Raw genomic sequence first — 27,976 nt, 5'->3', positions numbered from 1 at the left:
TCAGGAGTGAAAAAAAAAAATGCTGTGAAGGCCCGGCTCGAGCGCACGTTTGCAATCTTACCCGCGTCCAGAGAGTGCGAGGCAGGTGCCTCCCCAGCCCTGGGTGCACCACACCGCGGGCGCACACCCGCTCCCCTGGAGAGAGGCAGGAGCCCCAGCCTGGACGCCCCGACTCCCTCGCGGTGCTGTGACTGACTGGGGCGTCGGCTGGGAGGCACTGCCCCGCTCCTACCTGGGAGCCCCAGGGAACCGCGGACACTTGCGTCCTGCTGCGCGTGGGGAAAAGGGCAGGGCCTCACCTGGGCGGGCGCCGGAGGTGACGCTAACGGTGGGGTGGGGGGGGGTCCCTCGGGAAACTGGGTATGTGTGAAAGGGGCGTTGAGGCGCGGAGCCGAGCCTTCACCCGATGTGGGCGTGGTTGAGGCGCGGAGGGGAGGAGGCGTGGGCGTGGCTGAGGCGCGGGGGGGAGGAGTCGTAGATGGGGCGTCGCTGAAGCGCGGAGGGGAGGAGTCGTGGGGTGGGGGCGTGGCTGAGGCGCATTGCGGAGGCGTCCTGCGTGTGGGCGTGGCTGAGGCGTAAAGGCAGGCCCTTTGCGTCTCCCAGCTTGGTATCCTGATTCGCCTTCACCCCTCCGTGCTCTACCGCTTGTTCTTCGGCTCGACCTTGGACGCACCCTGGGTCATCCTTTGCCTCCGTCAGGCTATCTGATGCTTCCTTGGCCCAGGCTGACTCTGCCTGTGTCTGGTCTTTCTCCTATCGCTGTCGCTGGTTCTGGTCAGACTGTCTGGATCTCTGGTCTCAGGTTGTGTCTCTCTTACCGGCATTGACTTTGTAGGCCCTTTGATCAGCGTTTCCTCTCTCTGCCCCATCTTTATCTCGACTCCGCCTCTCCACTCCCCTTTCTCTCCTGTCTCCCAGACGGCAGAATATCCTTCCCTTCTGGTCTTTGCAGTAGTAAAATCGGACATCCATAAGCCAGTAGCTGGGGGTTGTTGAGAACGGGCCCAGCCCCAGCCCAAGGTCCGGAAAATTCCCCAGAGGCTGTGAACTTGAGCTCCCAGATTTGGCCCGGGGCCTGGCTGTGGCTATTCTGGGTCCTGGGAGAGAGGCCCCACATCTGGGTCGGGCTGAACTGTGGTCCCGAGGGCGGGGGGTGGGGGTGGGGGCGGGTGGCGCAGAGACCGCGTGAGAAGGGGCAGCTTCCTTCCGCTGAGAGCAAGGATCTCCCAGGTCAGGCAGGCTGCACCCACACACGCAGGACTTCGCAGGACTTCCCTCCTGCGGGAGGCACTCTTGGCCTTACTGACTAACTCAGCTAGTATGTTTCTCTTCCAGTACCAGCCTGCTCAACTCCAGTCTCCTCCTTTGTTCCAGGAAGCCTGTTCAGCCTCCTAAAATGGTTTATTTCTACTTCTCTGTCAGTCTCAGACACAGAGCTGCTCAGAGAGGCTCCACCTAGCCAGGACACCGGCCCAGCCCAGGCTCTGGACCGTCTTGGGAGAAGCAAAGGAGCAGGCTCTGGTTTGTGCACTCACTTCCCCCAAGTTCCACCCTTCTTTCTCTCTAAGGCCAGAGCAGCTCTCGCCTTCCCATTCTGCCCTTCTCTCTCCCACCTCTCTTTAGAATTTACATTAATTACGCACAGGCTTTAGACACTTCTTGCACAGTTGAGCTGGGTTTGTGTCTTTTTTTTTCATTTTTAGCTCTGGAAGAGATGCCTTTTTTGTTGCTTTTTAAGTCAGTGGTGAGAAACTCAAATAGTTCAAATGATACACATCGAAAAGGCAGTTGCCTTCCCACCCTCTCCATAGAATATCTCTGCTGAACTTGCTTTGAATCACTTGTCTTCCTTAAAATTGATTCTGAAAACAAATTCAAGTGAAAAACCATGCCTTTATAAAAAGTTACTAAGTGTAACACATGGAATTGAAACATATGGAAAGGCTAAACATAAAGACTGATTGGGGGAGATTTTCCTCCCATGGAAACTGGACTGGATGAAGCGTCTTCAAATATGAGTTCATTGGCATTGGGTGAGAAAGCTGTGTTTCTCTGCTTGATTCATTTCTGACTAAAAACACAGGCACTCTGCTCAGAGGACCTCTTTTTTTTTAAAGATAAAATTCACATATAGTTTGCCAACATAAAGTGTACAATTCAATGGTCTTTGGCATATCTACAATCATTATCACAATCAAATTTAGAACCCTTTCATCACCCTCTCCCCCCAAAGAAGCCCTGTACTGGGAATTTCCCTAGTGGTCTCATATTTAGGATTCAGTGCTTTCACTGCTGTGGCTCAGATTCAATTCCTGGTTGGGGAACTAAGATCCTCAAAAGTTACACATAGGCACAGCCCCCCCCCCCCCAAAAAAAAAGCCCTGTACCCTTCAGTTCCCCATTACTCCCCAAATTTGTAGGCGTCTACTTTCTATCTCCATAGGCAACCACCAATCTACTTTCTATCTCCACAGAGTCCCCTATTCTAGACATTTCCCATTTCTTTTGAGTATATACCTATGAGTGGAATTGCTGGGTCATAAGGTAATTCTATATTTAATTTTTTTGAGGAACAAGCAGACTGTTTTCCAAAGCGGCAGCACCATTGTATAATTTGCCAGCAGTGTATGAGGATTCCAACTTTTCCATATCCTCACCAATACATATCATTATCTGTCTTTTAAAAAATTTTATTGTATTCTAGTTGATTTAAAGGTAGTGTATAATCTGTCTTTTTAATTGTAACTATCCTAGTGGTGTCAAGTGGTATCTCATTGTGGTTTTTGATTTGCATTTTCCTGATGATTGATAATCTGAGGAACTTCTGATAAACTTGATTTGCAATTAGGGTTGTCTACCCAACTGTCACTGAAGGACTGGAGGGTCTCCACTTACTCTTTAGTTTTCCCCCAACAGCACAGTAATGTCTTCTGCATTATAATCATAATTCAAAGGTTTCTTGAGCACCACCTGGGGTTGGGCACTGTGCTAGGTGCTGAGGATACAGCAAAATAACAAGGTCTCACCCCTTGGAGAGCCTGGTGTGTAAAGGCGTGGCTCCAGATTCTAATACTTGCTTTGTCACCTCCCAGCTTTGTGGCCTTGGGCAGTGTGTCCAGTCTTGCCCAGCCTCAGTTCCTAATCTGTGAAATAAGGTTGCTCTGAGAATTACATACAAAGCACTGAGCAGTATCCAGCATATAGTAACTGCGCAGGAGGCTCTTGTTATTATTAAAGATGAGGCCAGACAATTAAATGTTAACCACAATGGACAATGAGTTACTATTAAAGAAATGCAAAGTATTGTGGAACACCAGGGAAGGTGGCTCAGACAGTAAAGAATCTGCCTGCAGTGTCGGAGACCTGAGTTCGACCCCTGGGTGGGGAAGATCCCCTGTGGAGAAGGAAATAGCACCTCACTCCAGTATTCTCGCCTGGAGAATCCCATGGACAGAGGAGCCTGGTGGGCTGCAGACCATGGTGTTGCAGAGTTGGACACAACCGAGCGACTAACACTTAATGGAACACAGAGAGGGGACCCCCAAACCAATCCAGGGTCTAGGAAAGTCAGCCCAAGGAAGTGATGTTTAAACAGAGAGGTAGGAATTAGCTAAAGCAAGGCAGTGTGTGTGTGTGTGTGTGTGTGTGTGTGTGTGTGTGTTCCTGACAGTTGCAACAGCTTATGTGAAGACTTGGAAGCAACAGCAGAGAGCATGGTATACTGGTATACTGGAGAGACTGAAATGTGTTCAGAATGTCTAGAGCAGGACTGTAAAATAAAATTCTCTGCTATGATGGAAAAGTTATGTATCTGTGCTGTCCTCTATAGTAGCCACTAACCACACGTGACTACGAGCATTTGAAATGTCTAATTGTAGAACTGAATGCTTAATTTAATTTTACTATAGTTGACATATTTAAATAGCCACTGTGGCTGGTGACCTTACATTGGACAGCACAGGTGTATACACTGGAATGTCACGTGAACGGCAGGGTTCACATGCAATAAGAGATGGGGTGTGGAGAAGGGTATCTAGTTGCACGGGCTTGGTATGGGGGGGTGTTTAAGTCAGGGAGTGAGGTGATTTGGTTTTCATTTTTGAAATACCACTCTCATTGCTGTAGGAGAATGGATTATGGAGGGGTGTGGGGCAGGAGTGAAGCAGGTAGACCAGCCTGATTCAGCCTGTGGTCTCCCTGGCAGGAAGGACAGTGGTTTGGACCAGGCAGAGATAGAGACAAATTGGGAGGTTTCGGGGTGTGGGGTTCCTGATGGGGTGGATTTTAGGAGTGAAGGAGAGAGAGATGACCGAGGGCTGGCTACTTACTAGGTTGGTGGCTGTGTCGCCAGTCTGGACCAGGGCGGGTTTGGAAGGGAGTTGTCTAATTTCAGAAGCACAGCCGCCCCTGCTGGCCGGTACTGGAGGCGCCTTTAGCTCAGGGAAGGAAGGCTGGTGCCCTCAGGCTGGGGGTCTGGGGGACTGGGGAAAGGTCCCGGGAGGTAGGGAGGTTCGGGCGGTGGGGTGCATTCCAGGGGCAGGTGCTGGGCTGAGTCCCTCCTTTCCGGGGGCGTCCACATAGCTCTCCCTGCCCGGTCTGAGCCACATGGCCGCTGGGGGACCAGTGGTGGGGAAGACGAGGGGTGGGGGTCAGTGTAGGGGCCGAGTCCCTCCCTGACCCAAGGACCCGCCAGCTCCCCTCTCCCCCGAGCAGGACCCCGCACCCAAGGGTGGCCTCTGACTGCCCCACCCCGCGGCATCTTGGGGGCCTCAATGGCAGGCAGTGGGGGTGGGGCGGGGCGGGAGGCGGGGCGTGTCTCCCCAGAGAGGGTGTGGCCCGCGGTCCTTTTGGTCAGTGTCCCGGCCAGCGGGTCCTGCCGCGAGAGCGTTGACCCGGCTGCAGCCAGGAGGGCTGAACGTGCGGCACGCGGGGGCACACAGCCGGCTCTCGGGGCTCCCGGCCGGCCCGCGCCCCTCCCGGCTGCACTTCCTCCGCAGCGCCAAGCCGGACGCGCCGCGCGCTGCCTCCACCGAGCCGGTGAGTACGGGATGATGCGGGCGTCCCCCGAGGGCCCGGACCCCCAGGCCTGGGGGTGGCGGCTAGGAAGCCCAAGTGGGCTTCTTGCTAACCCAGCCCTGAGCCAGGGTCTCCGCGGGGCTCCGGCTCTCTCCTTCACCTGACCACCCAGGTCCTTCCTCTCTGGGAAGATGGTGGGGCGGGGTGGGGGTGGGGGGGCGGCGATGGGCAGGGCAGGGGCTGCGTAGACAGCTGTTGCTGCGGAGGCTCGGGAGCCGTGGGCCGGGAGGCAGAACGGTGCGAGGGTGGGGAGCTTAGCCAGGTTAAATGGCGAGTGGCATGGGAAAGATGCCCCCGGGGTGCGCAGAACGATGCTGGTTCAACACTGCGTCGCGAGGACTGGACAGGCCCCCGCCTCCCCTGCTTCTGTGGGAAGATGCGCCCGCGTCGCCCGCCCGCCTACTCCGGGGGCTGAAGTTGCAAGGAAGATGGTCCAGGCCCGGCCACTGTCCACCCTGCCACTCCTGCCCTCCGCTTCCCGTCCCTAAGTCCCCACGCTCTGCTCCCTGAGCCCTCTCTCCAGTTTTCTCTCCACTCTCCCCACCTTGGGCTCTTTTCCCTTCTCTCTGCTCAGCCAATGGGGGGCCCAGGGGCTTCCCCCACCCCACACTGGGGCCCCACCCGGCCGTGTGATGGCGGCTGTGGTTTCAGCGCTCCCCTTGAGGGTGAGGTGGTGCTTGGAGCTGAACTCTCCGCCCAGCCTGGGGCCTGGTGGGGCTGCCGGCTCAGGGCCGCTTGGGCGCCAGCGAGGTGTCTCCCTCTGTCTCTGAACCCCCTAAGAGACACTAAGGCTGAAAATACACTCAGGCCCTGAAAATCCTTCAGGCCCTGAAGGATTCTGAGAACCGAAGAGGAACAGCATGGTGGGGCGAGGCGCTGCCCACAGCTTGGGACCTTGGGAAAGTCACTTCCCCCTTCTGAGCCCTGGTAGTCCTGGCAGCAAAATAAAGACTTTGATAGGCCCGAGGTTTTCCGAGGACTTCCCCAGAGCGCCCCTACTCTGCGTGGGAGGTGGCATGACCTGCCCCCATCGGAAACTGCATTTTCATCTGATGTGAATGTTGGCTGCTGGGCAGGAGGTTGTGTCGAGAAAGGGTTGTGCTTTTAACACAGATGTTTTGGGACCAGGGGCTGTGGCCTCGCAAAGATCAGTAAGTCCCAGAGGGAGAGTCAGGGACAGCGATGGTCCGTTCCTCGGAAGGGGCCTCCCTCCTGGGCCTCCCTCCTCTGGCTCCTCTCCCTGCTCCTGTTGGACTGAGTCCCTGCCCTGGGGGCTGGTCTACTTGTGTGTGCTCACCCCATGGACTGTAGCCCTCCAGGCTCCTTTGTCCATGGGATTTCCCAGGCAAGAATACTGGAGTGGGTTGCCATTTCCTCCTCCTGGGGATCTTCCCGGCCCTGGGATTGAACCCACTTCTCCACACTGCAGGGGGATTCTTCATGCTGAGCCACCAGGGAAAATCTGCTTGTACCCAGCTTCTGTTAATGAACCTCTCTGGTCCCAGGCTCCAGCCAGCTCTTCTAGTCCTGCTCTTACTGGGAGGATGTCCCTCTGACATCTCTGTCCGCCTGCATCCCCACAGAGGTTCCAGTCAGAAGGGGCAGCAGTCTTCCCTGAGGATGACCACGCCTTCCAGCCCTCCTGCTTTCAGGCTCGAGACCTCAGATGGAGGCCATGAAGATGGTGCCCAGGGAGACAGAGGAAATGGGGGCGGGGGCTCCGAACCACCCCCCATGGAGTCCCAGTTCCAGGGTGAGGACCGGAACTCCTCCCCACAGATCAGAGTGAACCTCAACTTCCGAAAGGCGGCAGGTGCCAGGTGAGGCAGAAAGTGTGGATGGAGCCTGAGGCCTCACTTCTAGCAGAAGCAGACTGGGTGGCCTGGCCCAACCCCAGCGTCCCTTCCCCACAGCCTGCGGGGTCCTCGGTCTGGCTCTGATGGCTCCTGGGCCGACAGGCCTAACTCTGCTCTGCTCGCTGAGCATGCTGCTTCCAGAACCTTCCCCATTCTTGCCCTTCTGTCTTCTGGGGTTGCATTCCTCTTGGTAGGGACATACTCTTTCAGCTCCAGTTACTCAACTGAGCCTGGCATGTCCCTTGTTTGTTACAGTCCCTGCGGGGGGTGGGGGGTGGTGGGGAGGTAGCAGGATCCACACTCCATCGTTCCAATGTTGGTATATGTGCTGCTGCAGCAAGCACAGGATCCACACTCCAGTCCAGGAGAGTCAAGGCCATCCAGGAATGTCCCATGTGCTCCCAGGCTCCTCTGAGGCTGGGCCTGTTGCCCTGGGGATGTGGACTCTGGGGATTAAGGACAGTGGGCTTATTCTTGGAATCACCTTCACTTTGACTTTCCTGTGATGTCCACTAATTCAGACCCTGGGAATCACTCTGGTGGGGAGCCCTGTGGGTGTGGGGGAGGGGTGCATCTGGCATGCCCCCAGGGTGAAGTCTGACATGTCTGCATGGGCCAGACAGCACTCTGCTAGGGAAGCCCCTCCGTCCCTCCCTCCTGCCTTACTCACCCCTGGGACTCGGCCACCCGCCTTGGCCTCCCAGCCCAGAGCCCCCATCCTGTCTGTGCTGCAGAACCGAGGTCACATTCACACCAGGGCAGGAGAGAATGCTTGCGAGGCTTCTGGGATTGGGCCACTAGCCCGAGGCAGAACCAGCCCCTCGCGGCCCTTTGTGTCCCGTGGGCTTCCCTGTCCCAGGACTCTGATGCTGTCCTGTGACAGGAAGTGCCTATCCAAATAGCCACTTCCCCTAGCCAGACTGCCCCGGGCTCCTCAGTCTGCCGCAGAGCCCTCTTGATCATGCTGCATCCACGTGGTCTGCTGGGTGAATGATGGTGAGTCAGTCACGCGATCCCAGCTTAAAACACGACTGATCCCAGCAACCCCCCCACTCATCAGAGCCCCCAGCCCTTTCTTGGTTGATCCACTCCATGGCAGACCTGAGGGTCCCCAAGACATCAGTTAGTCCCCTCTTTGTTTGTCACTTCATATTGGCTGGTCATGGTGCCAGGAGCCCAGGGGCGAGCTGGCCTCTGTGAGTAGGGACGGGTCCAGGCAGGTGTACCCCACACAGCACTGCTAGACTCAGAAGGGTTACCGGCCACTCCTGGGGACTTCTTCCAGAAGTGTGGCTTCTCAGTAAAATTCTGTGAGCGTCTGGTTTCCACTCTGGGACCCATCTCTCTGAGAAACCTCTGTCTGTCCAGACTGGAGTTTCTCTGGAGCTGGGGTCTGGAGTTAGTTGAGCCCCCGCTGCCCCCTACCCCTGCACCATGAATTCTGCACCATGTGACTTTGGGAAGGTTACTTTATCTCCTTGTTTATCTGATGGAGAAGATAGAGATTACTCACCCAGGACAGAAGTGATGGTCAGGGGGGCAGCTGCTCCGTTGTTAGTCCATAGATGGTCTGAGAAGATGAGGGGCTTTTCTTGATTTCTTGGTGGGGGCCAGCGGTGCAGACAGCCCCCAAGTCTGTGGGCACCTCCGGTAGCCTCGTGCTGACCCAGACCCCAGCTCAAGGGCCATGACGAGTTCCTGTGCTGAAATGGACAGTGAGCCTGTTGTGAGACCCGCAGGGCACCTAGAGAGTGAAAACAGATCTTCCAGATGCCTGGGGTCGGGGGATGCATGGACCAGGGCCCCGGAGAGCCCTCTCCTCCAGGGGTCTGAGCACCTGGGGTCTCATTGGTCAGCCTGGGAGAATGCATGCTGCATGCTAAGTCACTCAATCACATCTGACTCTTTGCGACCCCATGGACTGTAGCCCTCCAGGCTCCTCTGTCCATGGGATTTTCCAGGCAAGAATACTGGACTGGGTTGCCATACCCTCCTGCAGGAGATCTTCCTGACCCAGGGATTGAACCCGTGTCTCCTGCATTGCAAGTGGATTCTTTACCACTGAGCCACAGGGAGGGTAGAGGCCCTGAAGAGGCTCCCATGGGGCTCCCTGGGAAGGGGGAAGAGCTTCCCCCCTTCTAGGGGCCCAGAGCTCTCCTGCAGTATCAGTCACAAACCACATTCCCACAGACAGCCAGACCCAAACCGCTTTGACCGCGACCGGCTCTTCAGCGCTGTGGCCCGGGGGGCCCCCAGGGATCTGGCCGGGCTACCAGAGTATCTGAGCCGGACCAGCAAGTACCTCACAGACTCGGAGTACACAGGTAGGCTACTGCTTGGGCCAGAGACCCACGAGCTGGGCCGAGACTGGACTCCCTGGGTGGGTCTCGACCATGGTCAGGAGCTGAGCGGCAAGGAGGGGCAATGTTCCTAGTGGCTCTCCTGCTGACAGAGCCCGCTCCCCTGTCCACCTACCCCACCGGCTCCCGGCCTGGGCCTGCCTCAGCCACCCTTGGCCGTGTCAGTGGTGAACGGATATTCCCAGGCTTCCTCAGCGCGGCCTTTCCCTGCCTCTTTTTCAGTTACAGCATCACTGAGATCTGACACATATACCACACACTTCATCCATCTCAGAGCGTTCTTTGCCCCAAACATAAGTACCTGTAATGTTTGGGCTGATGAAGAAAAGAACATTTGTGCACTCTAGAAGGTTCAAATAGTAATGAAATGCATAAAGCTGAAGGTAAAAACAGTCCATTATCCTGGCCCCTAATAATGATATGGAATACATCTTTTCAGACTGTTTAAATCCAGGAGGTTTATATTTATAGAAGTGGGCCATGCCATGTGTGCTGATCTGTAATGTGCTTTCCCCCTCTTACTACATCTTCTAGCACGCTCCATCTCAGTGCACAGGCCTCTAACTCAGTCATCGTAACAACAGGTGGAGTTTCCCGTCCTGCACATTGGCCACAGTTTAGTTAACTAACCCCCTACTGGTGGCCATTTAGATTGTTTGTAATTTTGGGCCTCAACACCTCTGTGTACTAAGAATTTTGTGTATAATTCCATGCGATCCTTACAAGAACCCTGGGATGGTCCCATTTTACAGTGAGGAAAATTGAGGTTAAGAGAGGCCAAATGACTTGCCCAGAAGAGACCGAGTTTTTAAGTGGTAAAGCCACTTAACAAACACTGCTCCAAACGTTCTTGTGTAGACAACGCTGCCCACACGTCTCAGAAACTTAATTTTTAGGGCAGAAATTGTAGCATACCAGAATATTACTCAGCCATAAAAAGGAACAAATTTGAGTCAGTTGTAGTGAGGTGAATGAACCTAGAGTCTGTTGTACAGAGTGAAGTAAGTCAGAAAGAGAAAAACAAATATCATATATTAATGCATATATATGGAATCTAAAAAGTGGTACTAATGAACCTAATGGCAGAGAGGGAATGGAGATGGAGACATAGAGAATGGATTTGTGGACACAGCAGGGGGAGAGGGTGGGACAAATTGAGAAAGTATCATTGACAGGTATCCACTACCATGAGTAAAACAGTGGGAAGCTGAACTTGGTGCTCTGTGATGACCTAGAGAAGTCTAGGGGGAGGGATGGGGGAGTGGGAGGGAGGCTACAGAGGGAGGGGTTTTATGTATATAATTATGACTGATTGGAGTTGTTGTATGCAGAAACCAAACCAACATTTTAAGGCAGCTTTCCTCCCAACTAGAAAATAAAGAAAATTGCAGCCATGCCTGTTGGTGTTCTAACACCTCTGGCTTGAGCCTTGTCACCCTGCAGCATGGCTGGGGTGCTCCCTGTATGGGCGGGTGGGCGGCCTGAACACCGCAGTGCCCCCTCCCCTCCTCCTGCAGAGGGCTCCACGGGGAAGACCTGTCTGATGAAGGCCGTGCTGAACCTTCGGGACGGGGCCAACGCCTGCATCGAGCCGCTGCTGCAGATTGACCGGGACTCGGGCAATCCCCGGCCTCTGGTCAACGCCCAGTGCACGGATGAGTACTTCCGAGGCCACAGCGCCCTCCACATTGCCATTGAGAAGAGGAGCCTGCTCTGCGTGAAGCTCCTGGTGGAGAATGGGGCCGATGTGCACGCCCGGGCCTGCGGCCAGTTCTTCCAGAAGAGGAGCCAAGAGACCTGCTTCTACTTTGGTGAGCTGCCTTCTTGGATAAACTGGGCTGCAGAGGGGATAAGGCCTCGCCCACGGTCACAGGGTAATGTGACCCTGAAACCCAGACCTGTCTGACCCCTTATGCTTCTAATAGCTCGGCCACCTGCAAAGGCAGCTTGTCTAAGAGATGTTTTACCCTTATCTGGCCAAGGAAGCTCACTCACTACACACGAGCTCAGACCAGGGCCAGGGGAGTGGGCAGCTAGCACTGGTGTGTGACGAGACTCGACCAGACAGGGCCTGGAGGAAGGGGCATCTGTGCCCAGCGGCAGTGGGCCTGGGCCCCGGCAAAGAAAAGAGACAGAGGCAAGGGGTGGGAAGCCTGGTGGGCAAGCCCACACTCTGATCCCTTAGATGGTGAAGAGCTCCAGGCTCTCTTCCTTGGGTTAGAGCTGGACAGAGCCGCCTTGACCAGCCCCTGAGAAAAGGCGCAGCTGCCCTAGGCGGGGCCGGGGACCTTCTCTGCTCACTGCCTGGCCTAACTGGGCCGGGGACCTTCTCCACTCACTGCCCGGCCTGGGTGGGCTGGGACCTTCTCCACTTACTGCCCGGCCTAACTAGTCTAGGTACCTTCTCTGCTCACTGCCCGGCCTGGGTGGGTCCAGGACCTTCCGCACTCACTGCCTGGCCTGGCTGGGCTGGGGACCCTGATATAATACTGCATCTCCTCCTCTGGCTGCCTGACCCACCTCAAGGCGGTCCAGGGAGCGTGACGAGCCAGCGGGTGGAAGCTGAGAGGCCCGAGGCCCAAGCTGCCCCCTTGGCCCCCAGGCGAGCTGCCCCTCTCCCTGGCTGCGTGCACCCAGCAGTGGGACGTGGTGACCTACCTCCTGGAGAACCCGCACCAGCCCGCCAGCCTGCAGGCCGCCGACTCATTGGGCAACACGGTGCTGCACGCCTTGGTGATGATCGCAGACAACTCTCCGGAGAACAGCGTGCTGGTGACCCACATGTACGACAAGCTCCTCCAGGCGGGGGCCCGTCTTTGCCCCACTGTGCGGCTGGAGGACATACCCAATCTGCAGGGCCTCACGCCCCTGAAGCTGGCCGCCAAGGAGGGCAAAATAGAGGTGAGCAACTGGGCTGCCCTTTTCAGGAAGCAGGAGGACTCAGCCAGGATTTTTGCAGAAAGAGCCTGGGGTCGTGTCTAGCTCAGAGCAGTTTCAGCATGCACCTCTCTGACATCTGTGTTTATTGATAAATTATCCAGGAGCTGCAGAATGAATATATTACATTATAAATCAGGGATTGTATATTTTGGGCTGCACTGTGCAGCTTCCCAGATCTTAGTTCCCCAACAAGGGATTGAACCTGGGCCATGGCAGTGCAAGCCTGAGTCCTCATCACTGGACCACTAGGGAACTCCCAGGGATTCTTTTTAAAGTTATTTGGGTTTCTTGATTAGGAGATAGCTGTCTCATGTTCTTTGTTGTTAGGTTTTCTTCCTATTGATTGTTGTGTTCTTTTTAAAAAAATTATTTATTTATGTATTTATTTTTTTTAAATTTTCGCTGTGCTGGGTCTTTGTTGCTGCACACTGGCTTTCTCTAGTTGTGGCAAGTGGGGGCTACTCTCTAGTTGAAATGCAAGAGCTTCTCATTGTGGTGGCTTCTCTTGTCGAGCAGTGCTCGCTTGAGGGTATGCAGGCTTCTGTTGTGGCATGTGGGCTCAGTAGTTGGGGCTCGCAGCCTCCAAGGCTCATTAGTTGTGGCACATGGGGCTTAGTGACATATGGGATTTCCCGGACCAGGGATCGAACCCATGTCCCTTGCATTGCAAGACAGATTCTTAGCCCCTCGACCACCAGGGAAGCCCCGTAAGTGTTCTTGATCATTGACCATAACAGCATTTTGTTTACAATTTGTCATAGTTGCAAATTTTTCTCCCAGTTCAATGTTAAAAAAATGTTATGGCATTTTTTGCTACACAGAATTTTTACATTTTCATGTAGCTGAGTGTTATTATCTTTTTCTTGATTTTTGCTATTGCTTAACTCCTACATGGTTTTAAAACTTGGTGTGTGTGCATGCATATGTGTGTGTGTGTGTGTGTGTGTATGCATGTGTGTGTATTCCATAGTCATATCTTCTTCCAGACTTTTCTTTTGCAGTTTCAACTTTAATGTGCTAAAGCTGATTTATCTGGAAGTTATAAGTTACTCTTACAAAGAGTAACCATGAGGAAATTCCCCAGCAGTCCAGTAGTTAGGACTCTGCACTTTGATTGCCAAGGGCTTAGGTTCGATCCTTCGTCTGGGAACTAAGATCCCACAAGCTGTGTGGTTAAAAAAAGAATAAACATAATCTAGCTTTACTTTTTTCTCAAAAACCTTTCTTGTTATCTGATCCTTATTATCGGGGAGAGCTTCATGGGTGTACAACCCACACAGTTGACACAGGGCCCCATGCTTAGAACATAGCTGTCTTTAAAGTTTAAGACCAAACTGAACATAAATGGAAGTTTTACATTTTCTTCCTGCCCTCCAAGGCCCTTGGGGTGTGGGAACCTCCCTTTGTGTCTAGAGGCATGGCTATGTGACCTGTGGAAGCCACTCCCCAACAGAGGAAGCCCCCCCGCCCCACTCCTCATTTGTAAAACCACACTGCTCTGAACCTGTTCAGGTCAGGGACACTTTCTAGCCTGCTGAGAGCTCTAGACTCTGGCCACAGTCATCCACACACGTGTGTAGCTGGCAGCCTCTGATGTCATGGGGCATTAAGGACCCCTGAAATGGGGGTCCCTTGGCCATAAGAGTGTCCAGGAAAGACGCCTTGGGGCAGGAATGGGGAAGGAAGAGCCAAACTTGCCGGCAGGCCCTGGCATAGGTGGGTAGGTGGTAGTGCCTACATGGGACTCAGTATGTGGATGTGTGTAAGAGTTCATATGCACAAGTACATGTGGGTGCAGGGCACATGCGTGTGTCTGCTCTGTAGGACACTGAGTCCGAGGCTTCCCATCAGTGGGGGCGGTGGCCATGTGGGTCAAGCTCAAGCTTATGTGCCTGGCCCTGTAGATTTTCAGACACATCCTGCAGCGGGAGCTCCCGGGGCCATGCCAGTCCCTTTCCCGAAAGTTTACGGAGTGGTCCTACGGGCCCGTGCGGGTGTCACTGTATGACCTGGCCTCTGTGGACAGCTGGGAGGAGAACTCAGTGCTGGAGATCATTGCCTTTCACTGCCGAAGCCCGGTGAGCCCGTGGTGGGGGCGGTGTGTGTAGGGGGCCTGGCAGAGCTTCCTGCAAGGTCTACCACTCGGGTCGGCCTGCTGGACAACACGTGCCCTGAAACCGGGATGTGGGGGTGTGGCTTCACATCCTCACCCAGCCCCTGGGCACACGCTCACTCCACACACCGGTGCCACTCGACCTGGGGATCACGCCAGGGTGTCCTCTCTGTTGCCCAGCACCTGCTCAGGACTGGTCACTCTGTAGCTGTGAGGGTGGGGAGGGGTCATTCTGGGCTCCCCGTCCTCTCCCTCTCCCATGGTGCCCCCAACTGTACTTGCTGAATCGAACACGCCTCTGACTCTCACCTGCCCGTCCTAGCTCCGGCACCGAATGGTAGTCTTGGAGCCGCTGAACAAACTGCTGCAGGCGAAGTGGAAACTGCTCACCCCCAGATTCTTCTTCAACTTTTTGTGTTACTTGACCTACGTGTTCATCTTCACTGCCGTCACCTACCACCAGCCTGCCCTGGATAAGGCAAGGCGGGGAGGGGTGCATCCTGGGGAGGCTTGCCAGAAACAATCCTGGCAGAAGATGGGGCAAGGATTATCACCTGCCCTGCAGATGCTGACCGCTGGGTGCTGCAGCCACGCGTTATCCTAGCTGGTCACAGTACGGAAGTAACAGTATAGTGGTAACAACAGCAGTAATAGTTAGGACTTAGTGAGTGTGCACCATATGTGAGAAAGTGTTCCATGTGACTGACATGTGTTAACATATTTAATTAATTTCACAACAAGTCTCTGAGATGATAACTCTCATCATCGCTGGTTTACAGTTGAGGGAAGGGAGGCACAGAGAGACTAAGGAGCTTCTCCAGGGTCACACAGGCTGTGAGTGGTGGAGATGGGACCTGAACCCAGACAGACAGTCTGGCTTCAGAGCCCCTGCTTGCTCTGCCACTCTGGGGACCTCCCTGCCGCTCACACTCAGAGTGGGCCCCCAGCCAAGCTGTTAGTGGGGGGCTGCTGGGAGGGGACCCCAGGCTAAGCCAAGCGTCTCTTCATGCAGGACTTCCTCCCACTGGAAGTGACAGCTGGGAACACCATGCTGCTGCTGGGCCACGTGCTGCTTCTGCTTGGGGGGGTCTACCTCCTCATGGGCCAGGTGAGGGCTCCTCCGACCACCCAGCTCCAAACCCAGAATCCTGCTCTGAGGAGCCTGGGCATGGGTTAACCAAGTCCCTGCATTTTCAGGAGACTGAGCCCCATACCTGGTCCCGTGCTGACCAGCCTCAGGGCGGCCTTGCCTTCTGGGCTGAATGCCCTAACCCTACTGTGCTTGCTGGGGTGCCCTCAGGGTGGCAAATGACTCCTGTGATCCCCTGGCAGTGCCAGCTCTGCTCCCCTGCGAATGGAGCTGGATGCCCCCCAGCCCACGGTCGCTCAGCTGGGTCATTCCTCACTTGAGGAGCACAGAAGGGTAGGCTAGGGGGATTCAGCCCAGCATCCTGAGCAGGACATCCTCAGGGGAAGATGCTGCCAGCTTGCAGGAGACAGACTGGGCCGTGGTGTGGAGACTCTCTGGGAGGCCAGGGTGTCTGGAGCACCGAGTGGACCCTGGGCAGCCAGGGAGGGGGAGGGAAAGGAGCCCCCTCCCATCGTATGGAGCGTGAGCCCTCCAGCTGGATCCACAGGGAGCTGGGGGGTCCCTGGCATTGTCTGGGTGTCTGACAGTTTGGAAACAGGGTCTGGAGCTTTCTCAGCTACCAGCTGGATTCATAAGCACCTCAAAAGTCCTGAGCCCCCGAGGTGGTTTTGGTCAGATTGTGCCAGGCTGGCAGGTGGGGAGCATGGGAGTGGTGATCCAGCCCTGAGGGCAGCGGGGCTGTGTTATGGTCCTGCACATGTCACAGTCTGTCCTCCCGGCCCCCCACCCCCCTGCAGCTGTGGTACTTCTGGAGGCGCCGTCTGTTCATCTGGATCTCCTTCATGGACAGCTACTTCGAAATCCTCTTGTACGTGAGGCCTCACCCCTCCTCCCCCATCTTGGCCTGGGAGGGGGCACCATGCAGCTTTGGGGACCAGGGAGCTCCAGGGACTGGGACCAGCATGCAGGCCGGACCCAGGAGCTGGGCTGCTGTTGGGTCCAGCTCATCACTGAGACAGTCACGTCAACCGAGTCCTCGCTCTGCCTCAGGGGAGCCTAAAGTCTTTACCTGCTCTGTCTCACTGAATCCCCGCCGACACCCACCGAGTCAGGTGTTGTTACTGTCACCCTCATTTTACAGGGGAGGGAGCTGAGGCCCGCAGGGACCTCAGCCGAGATGGAGGTCAGGATGCTCAGGTCCAGTCCGGACACAGGGAGGACATCTCATCTCTGAGACCTCGGCAGGCAATGGGGGGCAGTGGGGGTCTGCAGCAGCCAGGGGAGGCCCGAGAGCTGACTGACCCCGCCCCCGCAGCCTGGTCCAGGCGCTGCTCACCGTGCTGTCCCAGGTGCTGTGCTTCTTGGCCGTCAAGGCATACCTGCCGCTGCTCGTGTGCTCGCTGGTGCTGGGCTGGCTGAACCTGCTCTACTACACGCGTGGTTTGCAGCACACGGGCATCTACAGCGTCATGATCCAGAAGGTGAGAGGCAGGGGCAGCCCTGTGCAGCCAGACTGGGCAGAGATGGACACTGCACCCCAGGGGGACTCCTTTTGGGCTCAGCAGGCAGGCGCAGGACCCCCCCACCCCCCGCCCCAGCTAGGCTAGGCAGAGGGGAACGTGAGCAAGTCTGCCCGTGCCCCGTGCCCCCAGACGCTCGCCGAGTGTCAGCATCAGGGCGCACATACCTGTGCCTGCTCTCAGGGTCTGCCCTCCACATGGGTAAAAGCACATGTGCACACATGTGTGCTGGCAAGTGTCCACACAGGAGCATGTGCCTCCTTTGCGCTGAAGTGGCAGGGACCCCGGTGTGCCTGTGACCTGGGTCGTCTGGGCACGTGGAGGTGCCTGCATTCACTCAGTCATTCAACAAACATTTAGGAAGAGGATGCTAGGTATGGGTCAGGCCCTGTTCTAAGTGTCAGGAACACAGTGTTTTGTTCACAGACAGAATAGATCTCGATCTCCTGAAGCTGACATTCTAGCAGAGGAAACAGCGTAAGAAAACGAATGAGAATGGCACATTACACTAAATTCTCTGAAGGAAACATGTAAGGGGGTATGAGGGACAGTGACTGGGTGCTGTAGACCGGATGCTCTGCGGGTCTCTTTGAAGAGGTGGCGTGTAAGTTAAGATCTCAGATAATGATCCAGCCACCACAGACTCAAGGAAGTAGCAATCTAGGCAAAGGGACCAAGGCCGGAAGCTAGAGTGAGTTTGGATGGCTAGGGACAGACAGAGGCTGGGAGGGTATGGGAGGAAGTGGGGGGAAGGGAGTGGTTTTACTGGCCACGGGGAGGCCCCTGGAGGATTTCAGTCATGTCCAGTTCTTTGCAACCCTATGGACTATGGCCCTCCAGGCTCCTCTGTCCATGGGATTCTCCAGGCAAGAATACTGGAGTGGGTTGCTGTGTTCTCCTCCAGGGGATCTTCCCCACCAAGGGATGGAACCCGCGTCTCTCACGTCTCCCGCATTGGCAGGCAGGTTCTTTCCCACTGAGCCACCCAGGAAGCTCAGTGACATTAAGTACATTCACAGTGTTGTACAACCATCTCCATCATCTCCAGGACTTGTCCACCTTCCCCAGTTGAAATTCTGTCCCACGGAAGTCTAATTCCCCATTACTCGCCTCCTCCTTGCCCCTGGTAACCACACTTCCACTTTCTATCTCTATGAATTTCACTATTCTCATCACGTAAGTGCCAGTCATACAGTATTTGTTCTTTCGTGTCTGGCTTATTTCCCTGGGCATAATGTCCTCAAGGTTTATCCGTCCTATCGCACGTTAGAATCTCCTTTCTGTTTAAGACTGTACTGCACTGTATGTAGATGCCACATTTAGTTTAATTGTTCATCCATCTGTGAACACTTGGGTTGTTGCCACCTCTGGTTGTTTGAACAATGCTGCTTCGAACATGGGTGCCCGGGTTATCTGTTCAAGTCCTTGTTTTCCATTCTTTCTCTTGGGTGCATATCCAGACGTGGAGCTGCTGGAGCCTGTGGTTTAACTTTTTGGCCCTGGAGGGTTTTGAGCAGGAAAATGATGTGATCTGATATAGATTTTTTTTAAAGACCCCACTTCTCACTGTGGCTCCACAGGGCCTGTGTATGCCCACACTGTGCGTGTGTGCATGTGCAGGGTAGAGGTAGGGTCTGGAGTCACACCTAGTGACCTGGGCCCCCCTCCCCCAACTCTGGGGTGTGTGTTCTAGGTCATCCTTCGGGACCTGCTCCGCTTCCTGTTGGTCTACTTAGTCTTCCTTCTCGGCTTCGCTGTCGGTAAAGGCCCTCGATCCCCCACCCAGCCCTTGCCCACCCTCGAGGCTGCCCGCTGGTCTCCCCTGGGCTGAGCACCCCCTGCCTCTCTCCCCTCCCTGCAGCACTAGTGAGCCTGAGTCGGGAGGCCCAGGACACCGGGGCCCCTTCGGGTTCCAACACCACAGAGGTGGCAGGGAAGGAGGACAAGGAGGCCCCATACCAGGCTATCCTGGATGCCTGCTTGGAGCTGTTCAAGTTCACCATTGGCATGGGCGAGCTGGCCTTTCAAGACCAGCTGCGCTTCCGGGGCGTGGTGCTGCTGCTGCTTCTGGCCTATGTGCTGCTCACCTACGTCTTGCTGCTCAACATGCTCATCGCGCTCATGAGCGAGACCGTCAACAGCGTCGCCACTGACAGCTGGAGCATCTGGAAGCTGCAGGTGCCTGGGGAGGGTCCCCATAGCCTCCTGAATCCTGAGCCCCTGAGTGGGATCTCCCTTGCCCATTCCTTCCTTTCTGCACAGGGCTGACCTGAGGACGGATCAGGTCTTGCGAGGTGCCTCGCACATACTAGGTGCTGTGTGCTAGCTGCCATCATCATCAGTACTAAGTCTTTCCTGAGTGCCCAGTGCAGGGGTAGACACGGTTCTAGGCTCCAAGCATATGGCAGAGAACAAGATGAAGACTCCGCCCTCATGCAGCCCGATTCTGTGCTCATCCAATGTTCAGTGGGGTTAGCTTGGTGGGCGACGCATGTGGGATGCAGGGTCCTAGGTTGGCCTGGCCTGGAGGAGCTGAGGCGGAGGGCAGGGGTTGGGGTAGCTGGGAGCTGAAGAGAGCTGGGAGGGCCAGGGTGGGTGTGGACAGGTGGTGCGGGGAGAGCCTTGTGGGTGAGGGGGTGCTGAACTGTGTGACCCATCACTGCTGACCTTGGGAAAGCCACTTATCTTCTCTGAGTCTCACCTGCAAAGTTCCATGCCACTCCCAACTGGCTTGAGTGCCAGGGGCAGGCACTGTGAAGTTCTGCACCTCCTGGAATTCTAGAAGCTGTAGTTATGCGACTGCAAGTCACTGCAGGGCACGCATCACCTGCAGGCTCCCCAGCAACCACCCAGGACACGTCATCCTCAGTCTCTAAGTGGGAACACATTCAGGGGATGCAGGGCTTGAGACACAGGCAATGGAACTATGGGGCTGGATTCAGATCCACGCACTTCGCAGATGCTGAGTTATGCTGTGAAGTGCTGGCTGCACTGTCTGATGAATCCTTTGTCCCTAGAAAGCCATCTGTGTCCTAGAGATGGAGAAGGGCTACTGGTGGTGCAGGAGGAAGAAGCAGCGGGCAGGGGTGAGACTGACAGTTGGCTCCAAGCCAGACGGTAGCCCGGATGAGCGCTGGTGCTTCAGGTGAGCAGGGGTGTGGGTGGGGATGGGCAGGCAGGGTCTGCATGCCCGAGGACTCTGGCCAGGGCAGGTAAGGTCAGCGCTGCTGGACCTCATTAGATCCAGAGCTCCAAGGCCTGCCACTCTGCCTATCAGTTCATCTTCCTGTCCACTGACTAAAACTGAAGGTTCCTCCCCGGTGGCCCCTGACTAACTCCTTCAGGCCTGAAATGGGGTACAGTCAGGAGGCCAAGAAGCCAGAGGCATCCTGGGGTCAGAGCGTGCTAAGCCCGCAGTGACTGGTCGGCTTTGCCCTTCCACCCTCCACCCCCATCCTGACCCTGAGGCTGCAATCCTTCCCCGGAGAGCAGACTCTCCCCCTGGAGAGGGAGCCTGGTGACAAGTGCACAGCCAGAAACACACTTTTCTGAGGGCACAGCCAAGCAAGGGGTGGGTTTTAGGATGTGGAGTAGCTGTGAAAAGACTCCAGGGCCTGGGTCCACAAAGACCCAGCTCCTCTAAACTCCTCTCTGGATGCTGGGGACAATCCAGGTCACTGTGAATAGCCAGAGGGGACAGACGCCTGTTCCTCCCTGTGGGCCCCTGGCAGGGGCAAACGATCTGAGAGCTGGGAGCACAGGCTCAGGTGGGCTGGTGGATGGTCCAGAGTCCTGCAGAGAAGACTCGTCCTCTTTGCCCTCCTCCGGGGCAGCCGCTGTCCTGCACCCCTGGCCTCCTGGAGCCTCACAGCTGCCCTGTCTCCTGCAGGGTGGAGGAAGTGAACTGGGCTGCATGGGAGCAGACGCTGCCCACGGTGTGCGAGGAGCCCTCGGCGCGGGGCAGCCCTGGTGAGTGTGTCAGTGTCTGCCTGGCCGACAGCTCAGAGTCCGGGCTCCAGGCTCCATCCGTGGAGGGGCTTTGTCCCATCAAGTGGGGTGTCTCCCAGTCTCTCCCCCGTCTCCTCGCCATCACGTGGGCAACTGGCTCCTGGTGCACCCTCCCCTCCTGCCTCTTCCTGTCCAGGTTTCTGTCTGTCCATCTGCTCATTCAGTGGGTTCTGGGGGGACCCAGCAGGGGAACAAGTTAGGGAGCCCCCAGTGCCCACTGGCTCCACTCCCAACAGGCCAGCCTCGCCAGCCCCACACCTGAGAAGCCACTTCCTCTGCCCTTGCCTCACGGCCCAAACCTGTTCAAGGCCAGGCCATAGAAAGGCTCCTCCATTTCTAGGGTGGTGCTGGCCCCCTCCAAGAATGACCCCTTTCCCCACCAGAGGCCTAGCTCTCTGCAGGGCAGGGCTCTTCTAGAATCCTCTGTACCTCCCACCTCAAGACTTCTGGCTGCCCTTCTCTCCTTTCTCGTGCTCTTTCCAGACTCCATCTGCTGTGCCCCGGCCCCCTCCCCACAACAGCCTCCCCATCACTGGAGAACCCTGTGTGTGGAGTCTCCTCTAGCCTCCAGGGCTCCTGGGTCCCTGACCACACGGCCCTCACTGATAACCTCCTGCCCACCTGTCTGTGTGTTTCCCTTCCTCCGAGTGCTGCTGTCCCCTCCCTTCAGGACTCTGAAAGTCCCCTTGTCATTCCACACCTCACTACCTGCTGTGACCCCTGACTGGACATCACCAATGGGAACAGCCTTGGGGCTGCCCTGCCAGGACCACATTTATCAGTCTGCCCCTCCTCGCCCAGGCAGGAGGACCTGTGGGTCTCTACCACCCCCTGCCCCCTGGTGCTGAGTGTCCTTGGGACCCTCTGCCCTGCCCCTCCCACGTCTGCACCCAGACCCTAGACAAGGCTTTCGGCTCCAGGCTCATCCCACTCCAGCCCCTCTGATGCAGACAAAAACCACACACAGCCCCCAGCACACACCTCCCACCGCCTGGAAGGCCACCCTCCTCCTCCTTGGGTCAAGGCCCCTCCCTGCACCTCTCTGCATGTGACGGCAGTCCCTCGACAGTGCTCCTTGTTCCTTTCTCTCCTTGGCTCTGTCCCAAGTGCCCTTCCATTCTCTGGGCGTCCACCTTTCCCATCTTCTCCCTGGGTGGGGTGGGGTCTCCTCTCTTCTCCGAGCACCTGACTCTCGCCACTGGCTTTTCAGCATATCATCTCAGGTGTTCCAGTTTCTAACACAAAAGCCTGTCACCTGTAGGCACTCTCAGCTCCTGGGAGGAGGCCCCTGATGGGCACGTGGTGGGGGGAGGCCGGGGACTCCTCACCTACTGTCCACAGGCAGGGGTGGTGCCATAGCTGTGGCCTCCTCCTGTTTCCTGGCGCCTGTCTCCTGGGGTACACACCCTGAGGACCAGGCCACCGTGGTCTTCACCCCTTCATAGGCGCCATGATGAGCCCGGCTTTGGCCTCCCAGTCCAGCCAGGACAGCGCTGTGGAGGAAGACCATGTGCCTCTGCAGCCCCTGGAGTCCCACTGATGGACAAAGGAGGGAATCTTTCCAGTCCCACCTGCTGGCTCTGGGGCTCCAGCGGTCTTTGGTGGCAAAAATGAATAAATATTTTCTTGTGACTAACTCTTCTGGAAACGTTAGCTGAGTAAAGGTACTGGGCCCTTGGGCTGGGTGGCATCTGCCATTTCTCTGAGAGTTTACCTGTGTCTGGGGCCGGGCTGCTACGGCCATCTCCTGGGCACAGGGACCCTCACCTGCAGCCCCCCCAGCTGCCCTGTTTGGGATGCAGGCAGCTGGCCGAAGCGCTGTGCCTGCTGTCACCACAGAAGCGAGGTGGTGGACACAGGCCAGTAGGGCCACCTCTACCCCAGCCTCCAGACACCCGCTAAAGTCACCTGCAGGACGTCTCTCAGCCCGCTCCAGGGCTGAACTTCATTCAGGCTGTGGATTACCAATTGCTCTCGAGCAGTTCCCACCCCTGCAAGCCGGAGGGACCTCCCTGGGACACCAGAGCAAGGTTACCCTGGCCTCTGAAGGCTTGCGAGGCTCCGGGCGCCCTCTGGGTCCCTAGCCGGCATCCCCAAGCATTTCCGGAGGCCTCCTGGTCTCCTTGGCACTTACACTAAATCCTTCGCGCATGACAGTGGACCTCGTGGGTGTCTGATCCCTAGGCGTGGGTCCGTCTAGAAGCGCCCCCTCCCTACATTAAAACCCCACGCCTATTTCTAAGACCCGCTCAGTAACTGATGGGTCACCACCGCGTTTCCGGCATTCTCCCTTGGGGTCCTGTGTGTTCGTTCACAGGACGTGCGTGGACGGGCTGAATGTTTTTTAAGTGGCCAGACCCGAGCCTGTTCCCACGCTGTGGCAGGGAGGAAGGCTTCACCGCTGGTGAAACGCGGGCGCGGCTGGAGGAGTACCGAAGGAACGGGGGGCGGGGGGCGGATGAAGGGGAGTGAGGGGGGCGGTCGGGGCGCAGCGGCTGGAAGGGCTGGTGCGGGGAGGGCAGACGGTCCCAGCCTCCAGGAGAGGAGCGGTCACAGTGTGTGCACGCCTGCCGCGCGCCAGCCTCTGTAGGGTTTCGAGGGCATGATCGCACGTAACGCGCAGAACCACGGTCTGCAGCCTCCGCCACTCCACCTTCCAGAGAGGCAACCGGAAGCTCGCGATGGCCGAATCTCTACTCCCGACCACCCGGGGGCGGCGCGGCGGGACAGTCTCCAACCTACCAGCGAGCTCTAGCTCCTCACACGCGCCCTGGGGCTAGCCTCCGGCCTGTGACCCAGAATTCTTGGGCCTCGGAAGAGACCATGAGCTCCGCAGGAGGGGGAGTCAGGCCGGCGCTGCCGAGGCTATGCCGTTAAACGGACCGGAAGTTCCCGTGAGTCTTTGCCAGGATTCCCCTCCCATCGCTGAGGAGTGGAGCGTTCCGACTCCTTAAGGGCCTGGGACGCGGGCTCTCTGGTCTTTCCGCTGCCGGTGTTGCGAGCCTGTTTGGGTATTCAGTTAGGGCCTGTCAGCGGGCGGCGAGGGCGCCAGAGCTTGTTTAGTTTCTCGACCGATGTTCCCCGGAAGCGTAACTGGAGCGCGGCGGGCGGCTGCGCCCAGGCGGGCCTGGGGGCGGGCGCCTTGGCCTTGTGCTCATATCTGGGGACCGAGGATAGAGGAGCGCGTGTATCTTTGTCCGGCAGGGCCGCTGCGGTCTGGGAACCCCTCCCCCCGGGCTCGCGGCCGGGAGTGAGTGACCCCGAGAGGACTGGGTAAGCGGAGCTGCCTGCACCCGAGGGCGGGGGGCGAGGCTCGTAGGGGGGTCTCGAGAGAGGCTTGCTCGGCTGTCCTGATGATCCCGTAGGAAGTGCCGTCAGAAGCGATAACTGACGACTTTTACGCTTACCTGATGCAGTCGCTGATACCTGACGCTTTAGGTGCCCGTAACTGCCAGAGTCTGCCCTAAATGCACGTCCTGATCCTTGTTTCAGATAGCGGCCCACTCGGTTTTGCAGATGGGAGCAGCAGGTCTCCTCGAGGTAAGAACCAGTCTCTGTGGACTTAATAACATTAACTTATATGTGTCTAAAGTTCTTCCACCCTTAAATGCACGGATATTGCCTGATGACTTGCCGTTGTCACTTTCATGCATTTGATATAATTATGCACGGCCTCTTGGCGTGTTTGGGACGGTTTGGTTGCGGCCTCTAGCCTGAAACCGCGTCTGTGTTCAGAAACAGATGCCTTCAGGCAGGTTTAGCCAAAGCCTAGGTCCTCGGGGCGGTACTAGGAGTGGTGAGGTGCTTGGCTGCTCTGATGAGATCACTAATAGGAAGTGCCGTCAGAAGCGATAACTGACGATAAAGTTTCCCAACTGACTGCAGTCAAGGCATTCTCACCATTTGGCGGTGCCCAGGAGTTGGGTGGTCTGGACTGTGACCCGTAATTTCTGTATTCATCCAGGTTGCCAGTTGGTGAGGCATTGCCAGCACGTGATCACCAGCCACCGAGTATGGGAGCCTGGACCGAGGTGAGTAAACTTTGGATTGTAGTTGAGGAGGCCGAGGTGTTCAGTTGAATCGTGAAGTTGCTATTGGACCATATGTTGGCAGTTTCGTCTGGCTGACCTAGACCTTGACCTTTGTCATATCTGAGAATGATTTTGGTTTGTGTGTGGACCAGATGGCAGAGTGAACCCAGGAGTTCCTTTTTATGTCGTGGCTGTAGAGTCCTGAGCAAACTTTCTGCTCTGAGATGCCCTGAAAATTGAAAGCCTTAGGTGTGTAATGTTTAAAACAATGTGACTGAATGGAAGTTGAAACATCTATAAAGATGGCAGTTATGACTCAGTCCCTAAGGACTGTTGAGGGGATGGATGTGCATTTGTATAGTTGTGGCTGTCAGCACAGTGGGAACTGCTTCCAGTTGCCCTTGGCTGTCTGTCCACAGGTGCCTTATTCATCCCTCCAGGGTCTGAGCTCTGAAGAGTGGTGACCAGCAGAGTTTTAGAGCTTGCAGCAATGGCAGGAGCACCCCAGCCCAAGACAAGGTAAGACCTGATCTGGACCATGACCATTCTGCATGGTGGAATGGATGAGCAGCTAGTTTTTTGTTTTTTTTTTGAGCAGCTAGTTTTGTTAAAATGGTTTTGCAGAAAAGGATATCAATGATGAAATCACCCAAAAGAAGCTGGAATTACCGGCAGATTGCGTAGTGGTGAACCTATGGTTTTCTGAGGATATCTTTATGCTGTGAATGACTATTCTGGGGAGTATAAAGTAAGATTCACTGATACTTAGTTTCCTTGCAGGCTGTGCTGCAGCAGGGGCAGAATTTGGAAGCCGCAAGGACCAGTGGCAGCCATCAACTTGGACTCGAAAATACAGGCTTCAATGTTTTGTTTTGTGTTGAGTATCAAAGGGGACATTCTTATTGTGAAAGAGCCAAGAAATGGATTTGGCAGCCTTTTTCTAGGACAGTGGAGTCATTAAATTCATAGTTTCATTGTATTGTCCCTTAAGCAAAAGTAGCTTTTTTGTACTTGTAAATATTGTATGCATTTGTTATACTGGGTGAGAGAAACTTCCTGAAGTTTGTATCTCCATGCAGTTACCGTAGATGTAATAAAAGGATGCTCTTTGGTATTAAGTTCTTAGAAATGTGTATTTTTGAAGAAAAAGTCTGATCACTGCTGACAATTATTGTTCCGTCTCTAAGTCGTGTCAATATTAGTGGTCCAATTAACTCCTTGTAACCTTCCCTTATGGTCAGTTTAAGGTGTTCTCCCCTCTTGAGACTTAGGGCAAAAAATCCCAAAGCATTTAAGGCATCTGTACACAGTCCCTGTTCCTCTGGGCTCTGTCCACTGGCATGAGCTTCCTCTCTCTTGAAGCCCCAGTCTGTAAAGGTCTTTGCTCCCTGGCATCAGATTAGAAGCTTCACTAACCCTCTTTACCTGAGGGGCCTTGGTTCACCAACATCATGGGTACCCGGGATAATTTTCTCCAATTCAGCAATCAGCTGGGCTTTTTGATTGGGCCTGAATGGGTAGGCCTTGGGTATAGGGACAGTGGGGTGGAGACTTGCTTTTTTTCCCCCCTCCTCCCAGCTGTGGCTGCTCGGGGGCACTTCATCTTTGTGGTCCTGGGGTTTTGGGAATGTGCTCATATTTTGGGGACCCCATGGGAAGGAATTTTATGGGAAATGGTCCTTTTGAAAGGAAGCAAGGCTCACTGTGACCTGTACCCTAGCAACAATCACCTATGGGAAGGTCTGGTAATCTGCAGTGTTTTGAGTGGGTCTTATATTTTGTGCATGCGCTGGTCTGCCCCAGGCTTGCTAGGCAGGCTGCCCTAAATACTGGTGGATTTAGGGAATAGCTGGTACCCTGGGTAGGCCCTGGGATCACATCACAGGCTGAAAGATGGACCTTGTAGATGGTGGGAAGTTTGTTCCAAGGAGCCCAAGGCTCCACAAAGAGACACCCTTTAGTCCAGATGGGGAGGGGACTCGTGGGGTCTCTAGGAGCCAGTCCCCTCCCTTAGCCCTTGACCTGGGGTACAGTCAGCATCTGGCTGGGGTTTGCTGGCCTGAATATTTGTAATTCAGGATTGGAAAGTCCTGGGTTAGATGGAGGGCCCCTACTACACTCCTTTCCTGGGGGAGAGCTCTCCTGATTCACAGCAGCTCAGGCTTCCAGCACCTCCAACCAGCTGCACCCACAGGTCTAGGGAGAGTAAGGGTGGATTCCTTTTAAGCCAGGGATGACTTCTCAGGAACCAGAGGCAGACGTGGGTAGACAGGGGAGATGGAGAGGAGGTACAGTGCTCCTTTCCCAGGTGGTTCCATCCGGCTTCCCGTGGGGGTGGGGGGAGGCACTGCCCAGGCCCACTGTGGAGCTCCCCCCCAGGAGCCCCAGCCTGCCTCAGCCATCCCATCCCAGGAGGAGTGACTTTGGCCTGCACTGCTCTGTCACGTCTGGGTTGCACCTACAGTTTCCCTGCCTTCCTGGTCTCTCGTGGGTGTTTCAGGGCCCCCTCCGGGATCCTCTGGGCCCAGGGCCTCGTCCTGGGTCTCATGCCCACTGCCCGGGCCCTCGCCCAGCTCCAGGATGGTGGGCAGGTGGCCCTGCTTGGGGGAGCGCTTGCGTAGGCTGAGCAGGAAGGGCTGGGGCAGCGAGAAGATGTCCACGTTGTTGCCCAGGTCGATCCACGTGACGCTGGGGAACTTCCTGGGGTCTCTGAGGGCGTCAGTGAGGTCGCGCAGCAGGGCCCGCGTCAGCCGGTTGCCGTTGAGGGCCAGTGTGGTCAGCCGGGGCAGCGTGCTGAGCGCCGGCAGCAGCTGCAGAACCATGTCATCCGTGAGGCCCGTGAAGCCCAGCTCCACGCTATCCACCTGCTCCCCGCAACGCTGCAGGTAGCTGGTCACCCGTTCCAGGTCACGGGAGGTCAGCGGGATGCCTGACAGGTCCACCGTGTTGTCCGGAGGGCTCCCGGCCAGGACCGCCTTGAGG

General features: G+C 56.1%; 2 protein-coding genes and 3 non-coding genes across 11 annotated transcripts in view; 4 read left to right on the top strand and 1 right to left on the bottom strand.

The window, feature by feature from the left end:
• Window positions 1-1,502: 1,502 nt before the first annotated feature.
• TRPV2 (transient receptor potential cation channel subfamily V member 2) lies at window positions 1,503-26,112 on the top strand. 7 transcript variants are annotated; one of them, XM_061143545.1, is made up of 19 exons: window positions 1,503-1,521; window positions 6,660-6,896; window positions 9,123-9,256; window positions 10,810-11,103; window positions 11,895-12,193; window positions 14,137-14,310; window positions 14,668-14,823; window positions 15,358-15,453; window positions 16,233-16,303; window positions 16,751-16,916; window positions 18,649-18,715; window positions 18,817-19,133; window positions 19,973-20,100; window positions 20,845-20,924; window positions 22,409-24,236; window positions 24,456-24,503; window positions 24,928-24,994; window positions 25,435-25,513; window positions 25,775-26,112. In XM_061143545.1, exons 2-15 carry the CDS (start codon window positions 6,697-6,699, stop codon window positions 22,501-22,503), a joined length of 2,277 nt encoding a protein of 758 aa, XP_060999528.1. In that variant the 5' UTR covers window positions 1,503-1,521; window positions 6,660-6,696; the 3' UTR covers window positions 22,504-24,236; window positions 24,456-24,503; window positions 24,928-24,994; window positions 25,435-25,513; window positions 25,775-26,112. The 7 variants fall into 7 exon arrangements, with proteins under 7 accessions (XP_060999528.1, XP_060999527.1, XP_060999525.1 ...); XM_061143544.1 differs by lacking the exon at window positions 1,503-1,521 and adding an exon at window positions 1,633-2,033; XM_061143542.1 differs by lacking the exon at window positions 1,503-1,521 and adding an exon at window positions 4,890-5,037.
• Window positions 24,310-24,376, top strand: LOC133058157 (small nucleolar RNA SNORD49). Its single transcript, XR_009693265.1, has one exon. It is a non-coding gene; the product is annotated as a small nucleolar RNA SNORD49 (small nucleolar RNA).
• On the top strand, window positions 24,774-24,844 carry LOC133058156 (small nucleolar RNA SNORD49). Its single transcript, XR_009693264.1, has one exon. It is a non-coding gene; the product is annotated as a small nucleolar RNA SNORD49 (small nucleolar RNA).
• LOC133058191 (small nucleolar RNA SNORD65) lies at window positions 25,629-25,702 on the top strand. Its single transcript, XR_009693296.1, has one exon. It is a non-coding gene; the product is annotated as a small nucleolar RNA SNORD65 (small nucleolar RNA).
• LRRC75A (leucine rich repeat containing 75A) overlaps window positions 26,109-27,976 on the bottom strand; it is a 33,760-nt gene continuing 31,892 nt past the window's right edge. The window contains exon 4 of the mRNA XM_061143549.1: window positions 26,109-27,976. Within this exon, the coding sequence (XP_060999532.1) occupies window positions 27,436-27,976 (541 nt within the window). The 3' untranslated portion in view covers window positions 26,109-27,435.

This window comes from Dama dama, chromosome 5 (genome assembly GCF_033118175.1).
Source record: "Dama dama isolate Ldn47 chromosome 5, ASM3311817v1, whole genome shotgun sequence".
Classification (NCBI taxonomy): Eukaryota; Metazoa; Chordata; class Mammalia; order Artiodactyla; family Cervidae; genus Dama; species Dama dama.
The sequence above is the reverse complement of the archived record's forward strand: the minus strand, read 5'-3'. Positions and strand labels throughout refer to the sequence as shown.

Excerpts from the sequence above, each read along its gene's own strand:
- TRPV2 (XM_061143545.1), top strand. The coding sequence starts at position 6,697 with ATGACCACGCCTTCCAGCCCTCCTGCTTTCAGGCTCGAGACCTCAGAT. Across the intron at positions 9,257-10,809 it reads CACAGACTCGGAGTACACAG|AGGGCTCCACGGGGAAGACC; the intron begins GTAGGCTACTGC and ends CTCCTCCTGCAG. Across the intron at positions 15,454-16,232 it reads TCTACCTCCTCATGGGCCAG|CTGTGGTACTTCTGGAGGCG; the intron begins GTGAGGGCTCCT and ends ACCCCCCTGCAG.